At 43.4% G+C, this 16925-nt stretch overlaps 1 protein-coding gene across 1 annotated transcript; it reads left to right on the forward strand.

The window, feature by feature from the left end:
* The first annotated feature begins 1962 nt into the window (after positions 1 to 1962).
* Positions 1963 to 9523, forward strand: SNX5 (sorting nexin 5). Its single transcript, XM_009876272.1, has 12 exons — positions 1963 to 2067; positions 2563 to 2673; positions 3275 to 3386; positions 3724 to 3847; positions 4462 to 4557; positions 5259 to 5364; positions 5444 to 5519; positions 6375 to 6414; positions 6507 to 6593; positions 7692 to 7851; positions 8331 to 8416; positions 9436 to 9523. Exons 3-12 carry the CDS (start codon positions 3313 to 3315, stop codon positions 9481 to 9483), a joined length of 897 nt encoding a protein of 298 aa, XP_009874574.1. The 5' UTR covers positions 1963 to 2067; positions 2563 to 2673; positions 3275 to 3312; the 3' UTR covers positions 9484 to 9523.
* The last annotated feature ends 7402 nt before the right edge of the window (positions 9524 to 16925 follow it).

The following is a 16925-nucleotide window of genomic DNA, read 5'->3' on the forward strand; positions in this document are numbered from 1 at the left end:
TGAAGCTTTACAGGAGCTGAAGGTGGCATTCACACTCTCTGATGTGACAGGATTGCTCAAATGCTGCCTGGCACTATTTGCTTTGGTGCTGAAGCTTGTTTTGCTTAGCAGGTGGTAGGGGCAAGCTCCTGGCTGCCTGGATCTGCTCACTAGTATGCTGCAGTGACAGAACAGTATCATTCATGATCAGGTTCTCTAGCTTGTTTTCCCAGGGAGACATTCAGAATTATCTGAAGGATAACCCTGGGAATCAGCCTGGCTCTGATGATTGCTCTTGAGCAAACTTCCTGTGATGTGACCTTGATCTCTGGCAGTTTCTCCCTTATGCAGAAAGTAAGAGAGACTTGTTAGGCTGCAGCACTAAAGGGAGAGCCTCTTAGAAGACAGATTTCATAGCCTGGGAGCCACTGTAATGAGACAGACCGAGGTTGCTTCACGCTTCTGGAATATGGGTGACAGAAGCTGATGATCACTAGCGTCTCGTAGCCTATTCCTTGATATCTAAGTATGTGATTCTACTTGATGTAAGAACTGGATGCATGCATTAATCTTAATAACCTATACTGGAAAAGTCTAAACTTTAGTGCTTGCTTTGGAGGTCATGTAGGAAATTGAAGCCATTTGTCTTCAATGGTTGGGTACAAGCAGTGAAGTATGACTTGCTAAAGGAAGTTAAAATTGTAAACCGGGGGAGAAATGGGCTGGTGGCAACACTTGAATCTTAACCATTCGTGAGTGAGGTATGGGTGCTTCCCAGAATAGAGTGGCATGTTGAACACCAAAGCCTCATCTGCTCTGAGTTGGAAAGTTCTGTCCTTGTAAGGAATTCCAGTAGGACTGGCTTGAGAATGTCTAACCTACAGCATCTTCAACTGAGACGGCTGTTCCACTGTTCTAGAAAAGGTTTAAGTGTGGTTGAAATCATATTCTGGATATAGGCTACAGGAATGAAGATTTAAGTCCGCGAAGGAAGATTCTGTCTCTGCTTAAGTCCCATGTAAAGCGCTGGAAAGGCAAGCCTGGTCTTACTGAAGAACCTGGTAGGCTCTTGAGGTCTCCTGCAAAGGGTCCCTCATGTAGCATGTGCAGAAAACCTTTTCTGAGCTGCTCTGAGTGGAAACCGGTAATATTGAAGTGTTGCCAGACACAAAGCTCTGTCTAGAAAGGATAAGACAAAACCTGAATTTAGGAGAGGAAGAAACTTGCAGTTACAAGCAATAAATAGCTTTTTGTAAAGCAAAGTTCAGATCTCTTTGAGGCTGGTTCTTGTACCAGCATTTTGGGGTGTTCTTTAGCAGCAAATGTGCATTTTGACAGCAATGAACATCATGGTGTCAGGTATCTTGAAAATATGATTAAAAATATGCAGTGACAGTACCACAATGTTCTTGGGTTTGGGGCCTGTTTTGGCCTCTTGGACTTGATGGAAACCTGAAGGTTTCATGCCCCATCTTTTTCTAAGAGCAGAAAGAATGCAGCCTCTGCAGCTGTCAGAACAGCTCCTGGAACATGTGCAGTAGTTCTGGCAGATTAGGCTCTGAAAAGCTGTTCTCCCACATGTTGTGGAGGCACAGGATAACGAGGAGAGAATATTAGGGTTGTTGCTGTCTTCTAAATGGTATAATAGGCTTTGGCTTGATGTGCTCCAAGTAAAGAAGCTGGAGAAGTATTGGAAAGGAGGATGCTTCTTTTGAGAGAAGATTCCCCAGTACCTCTGGTGTGAACCCTTAACAACCGGTTCTTCAAACTAACAAGCCTTTTTTGCTTTCCTGTGTGTGCGAGGGAAGGCTTGTCATGGTGATGGGCAGGTGGTGTCAAGGTTGTCAGGCTCGTCCCTATGCTCTGTTCCTGGAGGCAGCCGTGTAGTGCAATGTGGTTCTTTTTTGACAGCTGACGACCAGTCTAGATTCACTGAACCCACTTGGTGCATGACCAAAGCTTATACTGTGAATTTTGTTGCAGCTGAGGTCTGTATCTGTAGACCTGAATGTCGATCCTTCTCTCCAAATTGATATACCTGATGCCCTAAGTGAAAAGGACAGAGTGAAGTTCACTGTGCATACTAAGGTAAGATCAGGAAAGAGGTCTTCGTTAATGTTATGCAAGTAATCTCTATTTGCAATGCACATATCTGTGAATATGGGTTTCGTAGTGAAAGAAATCTAATTAGATGAAGGCTTTCCCATTAAAGGTGACCTAAGGGTCTACACATACAGAAACTTAAAATTTCCTGAGACTTGTCTCTGTTTAGAGAGTGTTTGAGGTAGCTGATACACTAGATTAGCTTTGCTAAGGAATCCTAGCTTGACACCAGAAGGCTGAGGGGTAGGTGTGGGGGAAACCAGCTACTGTGAAACTTCACAAAATAAACCACATTAATGCTGTTCCACAACAGTGTCTTTTCTTTAAATAGTAGTAAGGCTCTCAAATGAGTGCCAGCTCAGCTAAAAGGGAGTAGGCGAGGCTCTCACTAGGCAAAATAGCTTCCTTTGGAAATGGACAGAACTGTTTCTAAAAGCACTAATTTACAAAACAGTAGGGCTTCTATATCTTCTCTTCCAGACTACACTGCCAGCTTTTCAAAGCCCAGAGTTTTCAGTTACAAGGCAGCATGAAGATTTTGTGTGGCTGCATGATACGCTCACTGAAACTGAAGAGTATGCGGGACTTATTGTAAGTGCTTCCTAAAAAACGTACTTCTAAGCAAAAGACTGGCAATTTAAAGTGCATACTAGTAAGGGCACGAAGTCTGCTTTACCAATATTATCAGTGTTTCATCACCTGGGTATTCCTTATGTTTCCTTTTGCCTTAATTCCCAGCTGGACTGGTATGACTCTACGTTAACTTTCCATGTAGCTTGGAGCAGGAAGAAAAAAAAAAAAGCTTCATGTTCTGAGAGTCCCTGACTCTGATGTTAATATCTGCTTGAAGATGACACAGTAGAATACTGTATTAAATGCAGTATTTTTTTTTTTTTCCTGTCATGGTTCTGTAGGAGGCCTGTGGCCCACAGAAGGTGGCTGGCTACAGGGTAGATTATAGATATGATTCCTTTTGATTGATTTTTCCTCCTGGGGCAGGGATAGCACAGAGCTGGGAGGGGCAAACAAGGACCTAGACAACAACATGCCCCTAGAATTCTTGGATGCAGGGCCTTGCAGGCTTGCCATGACTAAGGCTAAAGGGCCTTCTTCCAGAGAAGACTGCAAGTAATTTTGGAAACTTTATTTGCAGCATCTATCACTAACCAATTCCTTGGCTAGATACCTCCAGCACCTTCAAAGCCTGACTTTGATGGTCCCAGAGAGAAGATGCAGAAGCTAGGGGAAGGAGAAGTGTCTATGACAAAAGAAGAGTTTGCCAAAATGAAGCAAGAGCTAGAAGCGTAAGTAGAATGAGTCTACTGCCAAAGGCTGCACTTAAAGGAGCCTCCGGGGGGGTGGGGGGTGTGCAAGTTACTTGGTGATAACTGATCTTGAGTGTGACTATTTTGAAAGGAGTCTGCTGCTGTATAATCTTTACAATCCTGGAGCTGGGGAGTGGTGAAAAATTTCTCTCAAATTAGAAAACTTCTAGCTAAAGAGATAGTAAATAACTTCTTTATCACTAGCTAGCTATTCCAGATGCATGTTGTTGAATATTTGCACTGGATAAACTTAAATCAATTCTTTGTATATTGAAGGCAGTACAAGAGAGGATCTCAGTCTGGTTTTTCCTTTCAGTGAATACCTCGCTGTCTTCAAGAAGACCGTATCATCACATGAAATCTTCCTTCAGCGAATTTCTTCTCATCCTGTGCTCAGCAAAGATCACAATTTTCATGTTTTCTTGGAGTATGACCAGGATGTAAGACTTTTTTTTTTTCTTCCCCTGAGGCAGGGTGTTAGGAGTGCTCTCAATTCATGTGGGCATTGTTAATGTTATGTAAATTTACATGCAGCATCAGCAAGCAGATATTGCCAGTACTTCTGTGACATGATTAAAGGATGAAAGCCTGACCTTTAGACCTTTTTCTACTATGAATCTCATAGTGTTTCTTAATTCTAGTCAAGCTGTTTAGGAAGCCAACTTTGTATGTCTTTATCTTAAGAACAAGTATGACTGAGGTGTGCCTGTGCTATGTGTTTCATGGTTCTAAAAGAGAAGAATTGGTATGTGTTAAAGTTAGCATCTGCTGCAGTTAGCATTTGTCACACCTAATTAGGAGTGATAGGTGTTGAGCCAAGATATGTAAGGGGAAACTAGTTTTTTTCTGAGAATGGCAAAAAAATCTGTTTAACAACATTTAGTCAAGCCATCTTCATACAGTTCATACAGGTAATACGGAGAACTTGGAAACTAGCCTGCTCTGTCATGTGCTGGATATAAATGATGCTACTACACTGCAAGTGTCAAAATAGTCACTTTGTTTTTTGCCCTCTCAGTGAAACTGTAAAGCTGTCTTGGCCTCTCTGTTGCAGCTGAGTGTTCGGAGGAAAAACACAAAAGAGATGTTTGGTGGCTTTTTAAAAAGTGTGGTTAAGAGTGCTGATGAAGTCCTGTTTTCTGGAGTCAAGGTAAGGCAGCTGGTTTACCCCTTCATTTGTCCTGATCTTGATTGTTTCTGCTTCCTGCTTCAGGGAAGTCAGTTACAGGTGCTCCAGGCTTGGTGTGTGTGAGGCTCAGTTTCTAATGCTAACTTTCCTTGTTACTGCTGTCCCAGGTTGGGCAAAGTAGCATATATTAATTTTGACTTCTGTAGAAATAAGACATTGAAGCTATAGGCTGTTAAAAATTAGATGTGTACTGCAGAGGAGTTGCCTTAACACCTGATACTAGTGGGGGAAGGAATTACACCTTCAGCAAATATGCTTGTGGCTTTTGTCTACTTTAGAGTTCTGAACAGACGTGATTTATGGGTTTCTGCTTGCACTGTACGAGATCAAATGCCAAAGACTCCTGTAACTGGTCCAGCTTCATCTTTTCTATTGTGTTGCCCTGGTAGCTCTTCCTAATGGACTTGCTGTCTGAATATGTCATGAAACATTAGAGTATATAATGCTTGGTATAGATATGAAGCAAGCTTGTAAATTACTCAGTTTGTAAATGACTTGTCTTGTCAGGACCTTATCTTGAACCCTTGTCTTCAGTAGAGATTGATGGGCCTGATGCTCAGTAGGCTGTGGTTATTTCTTTGACCCTTCCCCAAATAGGGAAGAGCTTGTATTCTGCAGTCATGTTACTAACTTTGACTTTAACAGGTCATACTCTCTTTCAGGACGTAGAAGACTTTTTTGAGCAAGAGAAGACTTTTCTTGTAAACTACTACAACAGAATCAAGGATGCATGTGCAAAAGCAGATAAGATGACAAGATCTCATAAAAGTGAATCCTTTCAAAGACCTTTCTAAAGACCTTGCAGTCTTGCTGATTTCAGCCTGAAAACCTTGTCTTGTTCTTGCAGATGTTGCGGATGACTATATTTATACTTCAGCTTGCTTAAACAGCCTGGCATTAGAAGAACCTACAGTTATCAAAAAGTAAACAATTCTATGTGTTCATAAACATATATAGAGTCTGGAAATATCAGGTTCCTTCTGTAAAATCCAGGGGATTGAGTCAGCTAGTTTAAGGTTTTTTGAATTTCAAGTGGCCTTGAAACTTTCTTTTCTCTGATGCTCCTGGTGTAGCAGACCTAAGACTTGGAATTGCATCTGACCTTAACTAACTGATCTTTTGGCAGTTGTGCCCTAGAGCTGAATGATGCTGTGGTCATCAAAGCTCCTTCTAAACAGAAGTCTCCTTGATATATGTTTTTTTTTTTTTTTAAGATCACAAACTCCTGAGAATGAGAAAGGGGTTATGCATCTGTGTTCTAATGTGTTGTTAAATACAACCACAGCTTGCAGTAGGCCTCTACTGTCTTCTGCATCTTTGAAGTTCTAGAGTTCTAGGTTTTTTAAGCTATGGAAACCTAGTCACCTTTTTCTGAGGTGAATTCTTTCACCTCTCTAAACTTGGCTGTCAATTTACAAGACCCTGTTAAAACAGTATATAGCTGAACAAACAAGATAGTCCTTCCCTCCTGGAGGGCAGCAGCAGGGAAATTCTCCACAAGACCTTTATGCTCTGGAGGTCAGTATTATTTCTTTAAATGGTGTTTAGCTGCTCAACCATACTGGTCTATTAGACTGGACTCCAGCACCTCTTGCACTGAGTCATTTGTCCAGGTCTTTGCTTAATCCTGAGGGTTTTTTTCGTGCCCTTGTCTGAGTCTGTATGCAGGACTAAACACTAGCCTTTAGCTTTTTGGATTCCTGCCAATTGATCCTGGCATTTATCAGACTAAGAAGTATCTAAAACATGTTTATGCATTTTTATTTTGTTTCCCTTAGGTACTTGTTGAAAGTTGCTGAGCTCTTTGAGAAACTAAGGGTAAGAGAAGCTTTGTGGAGGCAAAAAAAGAATATCTGAATCTGGATGTTGCTATTTCTTCTTACGTACCAACTCTCTGATCTTTTCTGCAGAAGGTAGAGAGTAGAGTTTCATCTGATGAAGACCTAAAGCTGTCTGAACTGCTGAGATACTACATGCTCAATATAGAAGCTGCTAAGGTAAGAACAGTTGTTTAGGGTTTGTTTTGTTTTTTTTAAGCTTAATTTTATTATGGCCATCGTGACTCACTCGTGGTATTTTTTGTGCTGTAAGACAACAGGAAGATGGACCTTTTGTCTGAAAAACCTGACACTCTGAAACCACAGCAAAATATAGAAATATTGGCTAGCTGCAGTCCAGCTCTCTTACTGGTCAGAGATCTTAAATAGCTGCTTTTGTTTTATTTTGGCATGTAAAGAGGAAGAATGCTTCAAATTTCTCTAAGTTAGAGTGAAACTGAATTTGAGTCTGCAGCAGCATTCTAACCCTTCCTCTGCCTCAGTACTCACGAATTGTCAGTGAAACCACTGATGGTTAAAAAAACTTGAAGTAAATACCAACTATGGAAATACTTCATCATGAATGTGGTAACATGTGAAGACTGCTGGAGTCTGGCCTTCCAAGAGGGATTTGGTAGATTGATCTAGCTGCAAAAGCCTTGCCCACAACTCTTTTTTTCTAATCAATATTTGACTTGGCAAGGGGGTGGCCATGAGAAATGGTGTCTGGGCCTCTTCATCTAGTGCCATATATCTAATGTCGTGTACCCTGGAGCATTTGCTACAGGCTCCCTCTTTGTGGTGTGCTGCTATTTAGATATTAAGACTACTGCTGCTGGATTTGAAAGGAATTGATGCTGAGCCCTGTACTGCTTCTTGTGTCCAGTTTAGTAGAGAGCTTGGGTCAAACTGTCAGATCTCCAACAAACGATAGTGCATCCCTTACTTAGAAATAGACTGGGGATATTCAGGAAGTTCTGTTCCTCCTTAGTGGAGAGGCCTGCCTTGTAGGAGAATAAAGCTGGTTTCAGGGAAGAAGCGATGCCTACAGTAGCCTTCTGCCTTGACTAAGGTACAAATGACTGTCCCAAAAATTTGATGCTCAGCTGGTGAAAGGCTCTTGTTGCAATGCCAAGAGCGTAGCAGGTTATAATAGCTTGTTGGAAGAAGCAGAATCTGGTGCTGAAAGAAGTGAAACCTCCTGCTGCTAAGGTAGGTGTAACCTCAATTTGAGAAGTGGTCTTCTTAAGCCTTTGTGCTGTTCCTGTCTACTTTCAGGATCTTCTATACAGGCGTACAAGGGCTCTTGTCGACTATGAAAACTCGAACAAAGCTTTAGATAAAGCCAGACTAAAGAGCAAGGATGTCAGGCTGGCTGAAGCACATCAACAGGATTGTTGTCAGAAGTTTGAGAAGATTTCAGAATCTGCAAAACAAGGTAAAAAAGGCTTTGCTGTATTTATGCTGAAGGCAGATCTTAATGCAGTCCAGGTCACTATCTGGCCTTTAGCTACTGAAGGCTTCTGAATACTCTCCTGAAGCAAGTATCTGGATGTCCCCAGGGCAGTATAGATGCCTGTAGAGTTAGTGCAGCTAAATATTTTTTAAGAATGATTGAAGTAGAGGAATTTCAATACTAGACCAACACTGATTATAAGCCCCTAGTATTTGCTTTGCAGACTGAACTCTTGCTTACAGCCTCACCTCAAGGTAACTACTCAGACTTTTGAATTAGTTATCTTGGAACTGTGCAAACAGACTTTTACTCTGTCTCAGTACAGCTTAGTGCCTCATACAGAGTTCCAAAGGCTGGTTCTTAGATATCTTTGGACAATATAAAAGAAGGGAATTTTACTGAAACTTCAGTCACAGTTTGTATGTCTGTCTTATCTTTGTTTCGTTCTCTCTTCCCTACAGAACTGATGAGCTTCAAACAGAAGAGAATAGCAGCGTTCCGCAAAAACCTAATTGAAATGGCAGAACTGGAAATAAAGCACGCGAAGGTGCGTTCTTTTTGACATTTAACAGACATAGATTGAGAGAACCGAGTACTGTGTAACTTGGAAGATCTGCTGGGTTCCCTTTAGAACTAGGAAGTGCAAAATATAACAACTGGCCTCTTCAGCTGAGGTCCAAAGAAGGGAAGGAAAGGAAGTGAAAAGCTGTAGGTGTAGTGTCTACAAAGAACACACTGACAGTCTTGTCTGTCGGGTGCACAAAGTCTGCTTTTTCAGCCTGTCACTCCTTGAACACCAGCCCGCTACGCTGCATGTGAGATGTCTCAATTTTGCAGGTAGTACACAACAGCTCCTGTAACTTCTCATCAGGCAGCCTCCTCTGGGATTTGACCCCTCCTGTATCTAGAGGCAGCTGCTGCTTTTGGTGTTCCTGAGTGCTATGAGAGCAGATCCTGTAGCTTGTGATCTTGCTGTCAGCCCATCTCACTGGGCTTGTCAGTGAAGGGGGACACTAGCTTTGTCACAGCCTCTGCCAAGGTGTACTGAGCAGGCTTGAAGCAGGCTGCAGAGAGCTGCACCATGTGCTGTCAGCTTCATCCAGGAAAGTGTACATGGGTTACAGGGTCTGTTAGTTTAGTGTAGAGACAAAGCAAGAAGAGAGAACTGCATCCTCAGCTTCATTTGAAGAGGGAAAGTGTGATTTCCCACTCCCTGTGAGTCAGTCCTGGCTTTCGTCACGGGGAGCTACTTTAGTGCTGAGCTTGAACGACATATAAAAGACTTGACAACACTGCTTAGTTCGGCCCACTTCAATAAACTCCCTGTTCTTGCCTCTCTCCTTTCCACAAAGTGAGTTGTGGTTGCAGGCCTGCAGGAAAAGGCAAATTGCAGACTGTATGATCTGGGTTTGATGCTTTATTGCTTGGTTGCTTATCTTTGCAGTATAACCTCTTCAGCATTGTCACAGGCTGCAGAATCCTGAAGCAGACCTACTACTTCATTGTGGAAGGCAAGATTTAAATTATCAGTCATACGCATCTGAAACTAATTCTCTTCCTTTCCAGAACAATGTGTCTCTCCTGCAAAGCTGTATTGACTTGTTCAAGAACTGAGGCGCCTTATCCTGAAAATGTGAAAAAAGCATCAATTGCACTCACTGGCCAGGGGCAACTTATTGGCTTGACTTCATTAGCTTAAAATAAATATTTTCACTGAGATTCTATTTGACTAATACTTAAATATGTTGATAGTGATACATTGACTTGGTCAAATGAGGGCCAAATTGTATATGAACTGTCTGGATTGAGCTAACATCCTGTTGGCTGATAACTCAAAATGGGTCAAATGTAAGAAACCAATTTGCTGTTGACTGACTTCATCTACCAGAAAATGTTTTCTGAGAACTCCTTTTTTTGTGGGATCATAATTTGTCTCTTCTGTCTCTTTGTAGCCCTGATATGCTTAAAACTTGCAAGTGGGAGTGACTTATCAAAGTGTAGTAATTTTATAAAGTGAGTATCTTAACATTCCACTTCCCAGACAGATTTATACTACAATATATTTTGAATTTATAACTACATTCAGTATTTGTACACTTGGGCAATACAGCAAATAAAAATGTCTGATACAACAAGCTGTTGTACGGCAAGATTTTGTGTGGGATGTGAAATGACAAACTGAAGGTTTTGGGCATAGAACTGTCACAAATTACTCATCACCTGAGGCTTTTCATTCAGAACACTCGAGATGAATATTTGACTCTAAGATTGTTGACATGAAATGTGGGGACTTCATGTCATGTTGCTGTTTGAGTAACTCACTTCTGATATGCTGCGTGTGAAGGAAACCAAGTTTTTCAAAAGCATTGGTACGTGTAGATGGCTTGGACTCCTTCAGATTACTTTACAGTGCTTCATATTTTGTCAGTCTTTGCCTCCTGCTAGCAACAAGGGGCTGTTTAAAACTTTGGGGCTTCTGGAAACACAGCTCTAGCCAGTGTTATGCAAGATAAACCTCTTCAAACTCTGTGGCCAGCTGGGCGCGTGCTGCCATAGCAGAAACAGCTCAGCCTGTAAACCTTTCTCTGGGTCTGCTGTCACCTTTCTCCGGGTCTGCTGTCACTTGGCATGTGTGGCTATAGGTCAGTGGGCCATACCCTTTTAAAGGCAGCTTTCTGAGCAAAGCGACTATCTGAGCCTTGCTTAATTTCTTGTGACTCAACTTCTCACCATGCTCAAAGTAGGCTGTGTGGCTGTGCTCTGGGCAGACTGCCTGGAGCAGTTTCAACCAGAGAAGCTCTGGGAACAGGCAGCTCAGTGGCAGTATCTAAGGATTGTTCAATCCTTCTCGGTGACCTATTGCTTTTTCTCTTTCACTCCCTGTGAAAACTGAGGAGCTCTAATCAGCCAGACTATCTTGCAGCTGTCTAGCTGAAAAAATCATAAAATCATAGAATGATTTGGGATGGAAGGGACCTCAAAGATCATCTAGTTCCAGCCCCCCTGCTGTGGCAGAGACATCTCCCACTAGACCAGGTTGCTCAATGCCCCATCCAGCCTGACCTTGAACACTTCCAGGGATGGAGCATCCACAACCTCCCTGGGCAACTTGTTCCAGTGCCTCACCACCCTCAGGGTAAAGAACTTCTTTATGTCTAGTCTCTGCTGCCTTATATCTAGGCTAAACCTACGCTCTTCCAGCTTCTGGCCATTACCCCTTGTCCTATCACCACAGGCCCTTGTAAAAAGTCCCTCCCCAGCCTTCTTGTAGCCCCTGCAGGTACTGGAAGGCTGCCATAAGGTCTCCCCAGAGCTTTCTCTTTTCCAGACTGAGCAAGCCTAACTCTCACAGCCTGTCTGAAAACTATCTGAATCCTGTCTCCTTTTACCTTTGTTTGACAGGAACAGTTTCAACCTGTGGTTGATGTAAGGTTTTTGGAGTTTGTGCTCGGTTTCTGCCCACATAACTTTGTTCCAGCAGCAGCCACCCAGGTATATTGCTTATGGATGTGTCACCCCTATATAGAAGAGAGCTGGTAGGTAGCACCCATGTCACCTGTGACAGATATCATATAAACTCCTAGCCTCTCCTCCTGGCACAACCCGGTGTCCCAAGCTGAACAATTCATGCTGAGTGTGAAGAAGTTGGGCTCTGACTATGTTTATCCCAAACTACTCCAGCTCAAAGGCCTTTCTTATTTTTCTCAGAGGAAGACTGCATCTAGTATTGACTTGACACTTTTATGTCCTTACTCCAGAAGCAGTGTAGACTATTGCAAGCTTCATGCACTGCCTGGGAGTTGTGTTTGAAGCTGAGATACCCATTTATTATTTTTTTTTCCCTAATATAATTTCAGAGCTTTTACATTTTGTGTTTGCTCCTGTGTAGTTTGTACCATACGTCCTTGATGTATCTTGGCTTGGATTAAAGTATTAATCTGATCAGATTAAAAGTATGTAAATGACTGAGTGGGTGTAATTATGGCTTTATACTGATGTTGTAGTTATTATAGTTAGTTAATTTACAAGAACTGCAAGAAATAGTAACTGTAAAACAGTCTCTGCCAATAAGGCTGTTGGTCTGAAGGAAGTTGTTTTGTGTCAGCTATGCCAGTAGAGTGCACTGCAGTCAGCTTCAACGTCTAAAACGTGTTGACTTGGAAAATAGTAGTCACAGCACAGATCACATTCCTGGAGGCCAGTGGGTGGCAGGCTTGGGACAGCTGCTAAACTGATTGTGCAACACTTACCCTCGGAGTAAGTCGTAATTAAGTACTGGAAAGGCTGCTGTGTATCCCAGTTCCTTATCTCTCTGCTGGGCGTGTGTTGATATATCGGAGAAATGAGCTGTGTATGTGGGTAGTCTGCTCATAAGGAAGGACAGAAATCTTTTTTGTTAACGTAGTATGACAGGACCGGACTTTCCTTGTAGCAGGGCCTTGAATAAAGCCTTAGCAGAATGAAGATCAGCACAGGCAAGTCAGTGTGATAAGGCAGGATGTCATCAATATGAAAATAAGTTTTTAGAAATACTGCTAGGACTTAATTTAAAAGGCAGGGGGTGGGGGGATGAGAAAAGAGTTTTGTGGATATCCTAAACAAAGTTTGACTGTAGTGTGCATTTACTGATCACATCTGTAAAGCAGTTTACCTTTACAAGCCTGTTGCTGTGGTTTATGGGTCATTAATTGGCTTTCAAGGAAAGGCACAAGCCTCATCATTGTGGTGTTAGCAGGTGTAAAGAGCCAGAGACCACAGATGTCAGTTCTTGTCCGTCGCTTTGAATGATGTCAGGGGGGAAAACTAATGTTTGGTCAAGTTTGCTAAGGTTTATTAAGCATCCAGCTCTAGTGGTGTTAATGAAGGCAGATACTACTACTACGTGGAGGTAAGCATGCCACTGGCCTGCAGCACAAGTGCTTCAGTTAGTTCTATGCAATCCCTTCCAGCCATGTTCCCTCCAAGGATTTAAATAACAGGTCTCTGTTAATCCAGTTTGCCTTGCCTGAAATGGGCTAGGGGTTCTTCCAGTAGCAGCTCAGCACGTATAAATCTCCTGGAGCTTGGAGTCAAGAGCATATTCTCTTAACGCAGCTGGTAGAAGAGGTGCTTGTACCTTGTGGCTGTGCTTGGGGACTGTGTTACAGGAGATAGCTTAGAGAAACTTCCCACCAAGGGAGAATGTTCCTGCTGGCCTGCAGCTGCTGGGCTGTGTAAGATGTTAGAGGATACAGTACTCCCTTCTCCACATGGTAAGTTTGGAGCCTAGCTTTCTTTTTTCTTCTGTCTTGGGGAGGAGCAGATGTTTTTTCGTCCTCCCAACAGAAGCGTGAATCATGAATCCAGCTGTGTGCTCAGCATTAAAAAGTAAGGAGGCGATGCATGTCTGTGGTCAGCAGTTGCTTCTCTGTAAGCAGACACACAATGATGAATGTTGTCATGGTGCAGGCAAGGTGGGTTAGAACCAAATTCTTGGGTGCTGCAGGCATCTGGCTGGCTGCCTCCAGCGGAGCACAGCTAACAGTTAAAGTTGGTGCATAGTGGTGGATCTGGATCACTTTGAACCCAGGAGGGACTAGCAGCAGAACAGCTCGATGCAGAAGGCTGCAGTTGTGGTATTGGTGCTTGCAGCTGGTCAGGTTTACTACAATGAGAACATCTTTGGGGTGGGTGAAAAAGGTGGCAGTTGTACTTAGGGAGTTGGCACTAACTGGATGTTGGTAAAACTGCAGAAGGAACCAATCTGGTTCCATAAGAGAGGCTTATAGATGTCTCCTGATGCACAAGATTGTGGTTCCAGGTGGTGCATTAAAATGGGGTTTTGTAGACATAGAAAGGGAATGAGTAAGGGTTGAGTGTACTTCATGAAAGAGATGTTTTGCCCTGGATGATGCAAGTACTTGTGATTCTAGGAGGACATATCACTGATGCTGAGGCTGGTGAACTGTGGCTTTGGGACGCAGAAGGAGCTGTGAGCAAGTTGTTGCTGGGCCTGTGCTTCCTATAGTGGTTCTGCAGCTGTGCCTGGCTTTTCAAGGCTGAGAAACTGCTGGTCTGACTGGGGGTAGAAATTGAGCTGCAGTCTGACTTATCTTGGGATGATTACTGATGTTTTAATTAGAGATTCATCATGACTAGCTGTGGTTTGTTTGTTTTTTAACATGCCCCAAATTTATTCAGCTAGTCTCCGTTCCATCCTGTTCCTTCTTGACTGCAGTCTCTGCAGGGGAGCTCTGATATGAGGCCCCGACCTCCAGCAGTTTTGTAGCCTTGTGCTACGCTTCTGATAGCAGCAAATGTGAATTTCTCAAAACGTGAAACTGGGAAGGTTTCCTTGGCAGGTATTAATAGCTCCTGGCACTTACAGTCTCTCTCGAGATTGGGAGGAGCTGCTTGTTTATGCTGTGAAGCAAATTACTCTGCAGAGTTCCCATTCTTGGATGTAGCTTTTAGTACTTTGCTGCTATCTGGGCACTTGCTGCTATGTCTGAGAACAGTTAAGAGTTGTTTCAATTTGTGCTTTTAAACACCTGCGTCATCACTTGGTGACAGTGAAATATCTGGAATGGATTGGAAATGTGTCCATTTGCAGCTCACTGGTCACCAGTGAATGAACGTAGGCACTGGTGATCCATTTTAATCCCTCAGACTGTCGCCTGGCTCTGGGTTTGGACAGGCAGCTTGCTGTTTTCTGAAAATTTGTGGTTCATCTGCTATCAAAATGCTGTCCGGTGGCTGAGCTCTGGTGTGGGCTCAGCCTTGCTTTTTGTTTACTTTTTCTATTACAAAGCCAATGAGAAGGCCCAGCTGAGATCAGAGTCCAGCTCAGCTGTGTTTTTGTGCTTGCATGCTAAAAATAATCCCTGCTAGGACTGCTTGTTAATGTGAACAGACAAGCAAGAACAGTACCTATTTTACAGGTGAAGGAATTCAGGTAGAGTGTGGAGAAGGTGGCTTGCCTATTTTTCCACGGGGAGTTATTGTCAGAACCAGAAATTTAAGTTGGAAATTCCACTCCAGGGCTCCTGCTGTCTCGATCCCCTGCTGTTAGAAGCGGTCAGATGAGTGCTTGTGATTTGAGTTTGGCTGCCCTTTGGCTGCAGTTTGCTGCCCTTCTGTGGAGACACGGTAACTGCTAGCGTGACGGTTCTGCCTCCACTCCAATGCAGTGAAATGTGTCAGTTTAAAATGACTTCTAGTGCTCTCTTCTGTGGGTCTGTTTTACTTGGCAGTGGAACTGCAAGGTCACTTTCTGCAAGAGAGGGTAGTGGAGTCCTGGGCAGGTGGAAATGCATCATGAGTGCTGCTCTGCTGACGCTTTAGCTTCTTGTCAGCACTCAAAGGTGGCCACATTGTGTGCACTTACTGCTAGCAGCACCTTTAATTTCTTTTAGGTAAAGCTGTAGAAGTCTTTCCTGTTGGTTAAGGAATTCTCATTTCCTTTGTTTCTTACATTTACTCTTACTTAAAAACTGTTGTAAGTCAGTTCTGTATGGCAAAATATCCCAAAGAGTCTGATTTACTGTTATAAAATAAGGGTAAAAAAAAGTTTAAAGTTCTTGTTTAATGATAGTCTTCTACCTGCTTTGAAATCACTGTTCTGCTTCATTGTGTCTAGTTTAGTTTGGATCAAGTTTGTTCTGCTCCCTCTATGAGGAATTTTAAAAGAAAAAAAGGAAGGGGAGGAGGGAGAAAGCCTGACTTTAAAACAGCACAGATTTAGGTTGTTTAGATTGCACTTGTGGCTCAGCCCAAAAAATATACCTTGGGTTTGGTACAATTTAATCAGGGGCTTCTAGCCCGCTCTTGAACTGCTCCTGGAAGACTTTACTAAACAAAACCTCTTTAGGCGTAAGAGGTTAATGAGCAGGTTGGCAGAGATGTTCTGGTAAAGTCAACTTGTCTAGTTCCATTTGAGACAGAGACGGATGTAGTTTCATCACGAGCTTGCTGCCACTGAAAGGGGGATGGCCTCACTTCCCCTCCTGTTTTGTTCCTATTGCATCCCTTGGGCTGGTCCTGATGTTTGCGTGGCCTCCTGCCAAGCTGATGTAACTCACTAAAATGGCACGAGATGGGCCAAAAGGGAGCCGGGCCAAAACGAAGGCAGACTTTCTGCCAAGTCAGTGTACTGAATCCGTGTTCCTGGAGCAGAGGAGCACGCAGGCCTGTGTGAGAGCTGCTCGGAGGGATTGGAGGGGGGAGACTTTGCTGGGGAGGCTTAGCTCAGCTCTCTTTTGAAACTGCTGGACTAGCACTGGTCCAGTAAGTGCTTCCCTTTCTGCGGAGAGTGGCGGCTGTTTCTTCTCAACCTGCAGTGGGAAGACCCAGACCATCTAAATCCAGGACTGACTCTGTGATCGGGACCTTTGAAGTGGGAACCGTTACTTGTTAGAAAAAAATTGCCCTTGGGATGGTGCACATGCAGCTCCTGCTGGGAGGGTGATGGTGGTGGTTGGTGACTTCTTAACAAAGATTTCCATCACTAGTACTTGAGAAACTAATAACTCCCCTTGCGTGGGCAGTGCAGCGCTGGAGACTTATCCCCACTCACAAACCTTTTAAGGAGGGCAGCAGAGTGGGTTTGGACCATGGATGTGGAAAACAGCAGCGAGCTGAAGCCTCGAGCTAACAGGCAGTGCCACTTTAAAATTTTTCATTCTGCTGTGGAGATTATTGGCACGGCCTCCTTCAGTAAATGCAAGGTTGTTGCCATGGAGGACAGGAAATCCCTCGTCTGCATAGAGAAGAAAAACATTGGAAACTGTCCTACTGTAAAGCACAGCTGCCTCTGTGCTGGGAGAGGGGTGCTCGCTTCTACGGGGTGTTTTCCAAAGGTCTCGGTTTTTTGTCTGCAACTCTTTGCACATATTTGCTCTCTTTCTTAGCGGGCTGCTTGTGCGACTGAAGAAGAGCTGGACAAAGGAAACAGGAGCCGCTGGTTAGGACTAGTTTTAAGTGCCCCGAGTACTCTGAGAAGCAGGAGGAATTTTTGCTCAGGAGTAAGATACTGAGCAGATGTTCAGTATCTGCTTCTCCTGTTAAGTTTGCAGCTC

This window comes from Apaloderma vittatum, unplaced genomic scaffold (assembly GCF_000703405.1).
Source record: "Apaloderma vittatum isolate BGI_N311 unplaced genomic scaffold, ASM70340v1 scaffold3889, whole genome shotgun sequence".
In the NCBI taxonomy this organism is placed as follows: domain Eukaryota; kingdom Metazoa; phylum Chordata; class Aves; order Trogoniformes; family Trogonidae; genus Apaloderma; species Apaloderma vittatum.